At 45.4% G+C, this 3,660-nt stretch overlaps 1 protein-coding gene across 1 annotated transcript in view; it reads left to right on the plus strand.

Moving 5' to 3' along the window:
• LOC134101621 (ankyrin repeat and MYND domain-containing protein 1-like) overlaps positions 1-3,660 on the plus strand; it is a 21,751-nt gene extending 18,091 nt beyond the window's left edge. The window contains exons 18-20 of the mRNA XM_062555325.1: positions 1,528-1,599; positions 2,569-2,670; positions 3,128-3,660. Of these exons, the coding sequence (XP_062411309.1) occupies positions 1,528-1,599; positions 2,569-2,670; positions 3,128-3,279 (326 nt within the window). The 3' untranslated portion in view covers positions 3,280-3,660. The remainder of the gene's footprint in view (positions 1-1,527; positions 1,600-2,568; positions 2,671-3,127) is intronic.

The following is a 3,660-nucleotide window of genomic DNA, read 5'->3' on the forward strand; positions in this document are numbered from 1 at the left end:
ACAAACACATACACATGCACACACAAACACATTCACACACAAACACACACACACACACACACACACACACACACACACACAGCAGAGATCTTGCCCCCCCCCCAGCCCTACATGGTTTACCTCTGATGACCAGTATCTATTAAAGGCACGTCTCTCTCCTGCAGCTGTGCGTGTCTGTGTGGAAACGTCACACAAGCTTTAACCTACCTGTAGTCATATTCCAGATTACAGTCACTATGATATATGATGTTTAAGATATGTATCTATATGTATTAGATGTATGTTCAGATAGTAATATCACTCAGTATGTCATCAGCACATTTATATAATAGTAATTTAGCTAACACTTTTATCCAAACGACTCATCCAAACAATCCGTCCATTACAACACAGTGTTTGGGCGATATTTCCCACATAATTGAAAGTGAATATTTTGAATATGATTGAGTGGTGTTTCTAAGCAGCAGCAGACAGACAAAGTCCTTACCCTCTGAATACCAATTAAATTAATAAAACATACTCCTGGAATCAAAATACTGGGAAAAGTTTTAAAATGAAAGAGTGCAGGATATTTGAATATGCTATAAGGTTGTTTGTCAGGCTGCTTTTGGAAGGCTGTCGGTCTTAAATGGATCACCTCTTCCCTGAGCTGCTCCGTAACCGGGCCGGATCCTGACCGTAGGATCTTCAGAAAGCGTGGAAGTGTGGGGGCTGCTAGCAGACTAGCCATCGCTAGCGCCCTCAGAGACACGGAGGGTGGTTATGGATATGATGTTGAGTTGATCTGTTGCTGAGGAGTATTTCCTGCCAGTCCCAGTGTAGTTGTGGCACACGTTGGCAGATGGGCGGCCTAAAGGGGCCCCCTGGTGGTGAGTGGTGGTACTGGCTCAGTGCATGACTGCCCTGGGAATTCCCACACAACCTTTCGGCAAATTTGGGATTTGCTCTGCAGGTCAGTCTGGCCAAGAGGCCATTGAAGTCCATTTCCAATGTCCCCAAAACACGGGCACGCAAATACAATCGCTAATATGGCATGGACGTGAATTTCTTTGGAATTGAGTAAACAACTGCATTGAAAACCTTCAAGATTGCTACACTTTTGAAACAATTTGTTTAATTCATGAGTTTAATATACCCTTCCAATTTAAGTTTAATTTCACTGCTAGTTACGCCCTTGCTGAAAGTCCTTAGTCAGTGAATCTTTTCCAGACCCATTCCCAATTGTGAAGGTCTGGGTGTTCCCAGGCTACTGCATGACCACACAGAGCAAAGAAACCAGGCCACTACACACACACACACACACACACACCCACAGGCCTCATTCTTTACAGGAGCAAACAGAAACCAGACCACTACAGACACGTACACACACACACACACACACACATACCTCAAGTTGTCAAGAAGCAGGGATATGTAGTGTGCATGTAGAAGGCATTATTGGTATGAGGCTAGTGTGTGTGTGTGTGTGTGTGTGTGAGGTGCTAGGTGCTGTTGTCATGTGTGTGTGTCGCTTCCCTCTGGCAGGTCAAGATCACAGTGACCCTAGCGACACACTGGAGAATGTCCCCCAGAGAGAAATCACAGGCGTCACTAAGAGTAAGAAGTGCCAGCTAATAATAGTCAATAAGAGTAAACCAACAGTAAATAAACGGTAAACAGTTCAACACAGTCAATAAGAGTAAAGCAACAGTAAATAAACAGTAAACAGTTAAACACAGTCAATAATAGTAAACCAGAAGTATGTGATGGCTACTGTAGGTACCAGTTAATGATAGTCAGGAGTGTGTGTGGATGGACGCTGCTTTCAGAACAGCTGGCCAAGCTGGGACTAGAGAGTTGGCCTGTGCTAGGATTAGTAGGTATAGTTTGTGGGTTAGAAAGCGAACAGGGTAGACTGCAGTAAAAGAGATGTCAACAGGTGACCCAGAGTAGGTTAGGGTTAGTTTGGAGATTACGGATAGGCTAGAGTTAGAGTTAGGGTTATGGCTGTGCTAGATTGTGTGTAGGCTATGTTAGGCAAGGTTATGGCTACATTATGGTTAGGTTAGGGTTAGGTTATGGCTATGCTAGATTGCGGGTAGGCTATGTTAGGCAAGGCTATGGTTAGGTTAGGGGTAGGCTATGTTAGGCAAGGCTATGGTTAGGTTAGGGGTAGATTATGGGTAGGCTGTGTTAGGCATGGTTATGGTTAGGTTAGGGGTAGATTATGGGTAGGCTATGTTAGGCATGGTTAAGGGTAGATTATGGGTAGGCTATGTTAGGCATGGTTATGGTTAGGTTAGGGGTAGATTATGGGTAGGCTATGTTAGGCATGGTTATGGTTAGGTTAGGGGTAGATTCTGGGTAGGCTATTTAGGCATGGTTATGGTTAGGTTAGGGGTAGATTCTGGGTAGGCTATGTTAGGCATGGTTATGGTTAGGTTAGGGGTAGATTATGGGTAGGCTATGTTATGCATGGTTATGGTTAGATTATGGGTAGGCTATGTTAGGCATGGTTATGGTCAGGGTTATGCTAGAGGGGTAAGAGCGCAAGGTGGACTACAGTAACAGCGCTGTCATTTACAGAGGCTTCAGTGAAGATCCCAGAGCAGCCGTCCCTCATCACCCAGATGCAGGAACACTTCAAGCAGAAGATGATCACGGAGAAGAGAAACAAAAAACGGAAGGGTAGGGAGATGGGAGGATGCATAGAGAGAGAGAGGGAGGGAGGGAGAAGGGTAGGGAGATGGGAGGATGCCAAACACACAGATGCATAGAGAGAGAGAGGGAGGGAGGGAGAGTCACAAACACATGCACACATGTCCATTAAAAAGCTCACTATCCAGCCCTTTGAAATCCTCTGGGAATGGTGTGGTCATGGGAGTGCTATGGTATGGGAATTCTTTGTTTGTAGGAATGCTATGGTATGGGAATACTGTTTATATGAATGCTGAGATGATGGGAATACTGTGTTTATAGGAATGCTATGTTATGGGGATAGTGTGGTTGGAAATACTGTGTTTCTAGGAATGATATGATATGGGAATATGATGTTTATATAGGAATGGGAATATGGTGCTTATAGGAATGGGAATGTTGTGGCTATGGGATTGCTAAGTGTGTCTGCCTGTGTTGATCTCCACAGCGCTGGCTCAGAAGTGGGCCGATAAACGGCACGCCTCAGGGGACCAGTCCAGGGGCCGGAGAACGGGAGCCAATAAGGGTCCGCGCGGCCTGTCCAAGCAGCCTCCAAAGACCCCGACGTACGCCCCCACAGAGAACTACAGCTACATTTAGTCACACCGCTAATAAAGCTCCCATTTGTGCCCAGCCATGTTTGTTCTCACATGAATCTGAGAGTTAGGTAGGTTGAAACCTAGCCTGATCTGCCCGTGATTTAGATTTCGCCCTGCAGTTCAGGCTGGAAACCTGCACATCTGTCTGGAAACTCCTGCTTACTGTCCACATTTGCCGGGTCCAATCACAAACTAGCTCATCCAAAAGGCGCATCCGGATCGTTGGTCTAATTGGCTGAAGGACTATCCAAATGCGTACGTTTAAAATGAGTCATTTGAACTATGCCTGTTGATCATGCCTCTTGTGCCGTAGACTAGTTCTGTCAGTCTTGTGACATGTTGTGTCATCTTTGGCCCTCAAAGTCCTAATACAATAGGCTGT

Source organism: Sardina pilchardus, chromosome 15, assembly GCF_963854185.1.
Source record: "Sardina pilchardus chromosome 15, fSarPil1.1, whole genome shotgun sequence".
NCBI classification, from domain to species: domain Eukaryota; kingdom Metazoa; phylum Chordata; class Actinopteri; order Clupeiformes; family Clupeidae; genus Sardina; species Sardina pilchardus.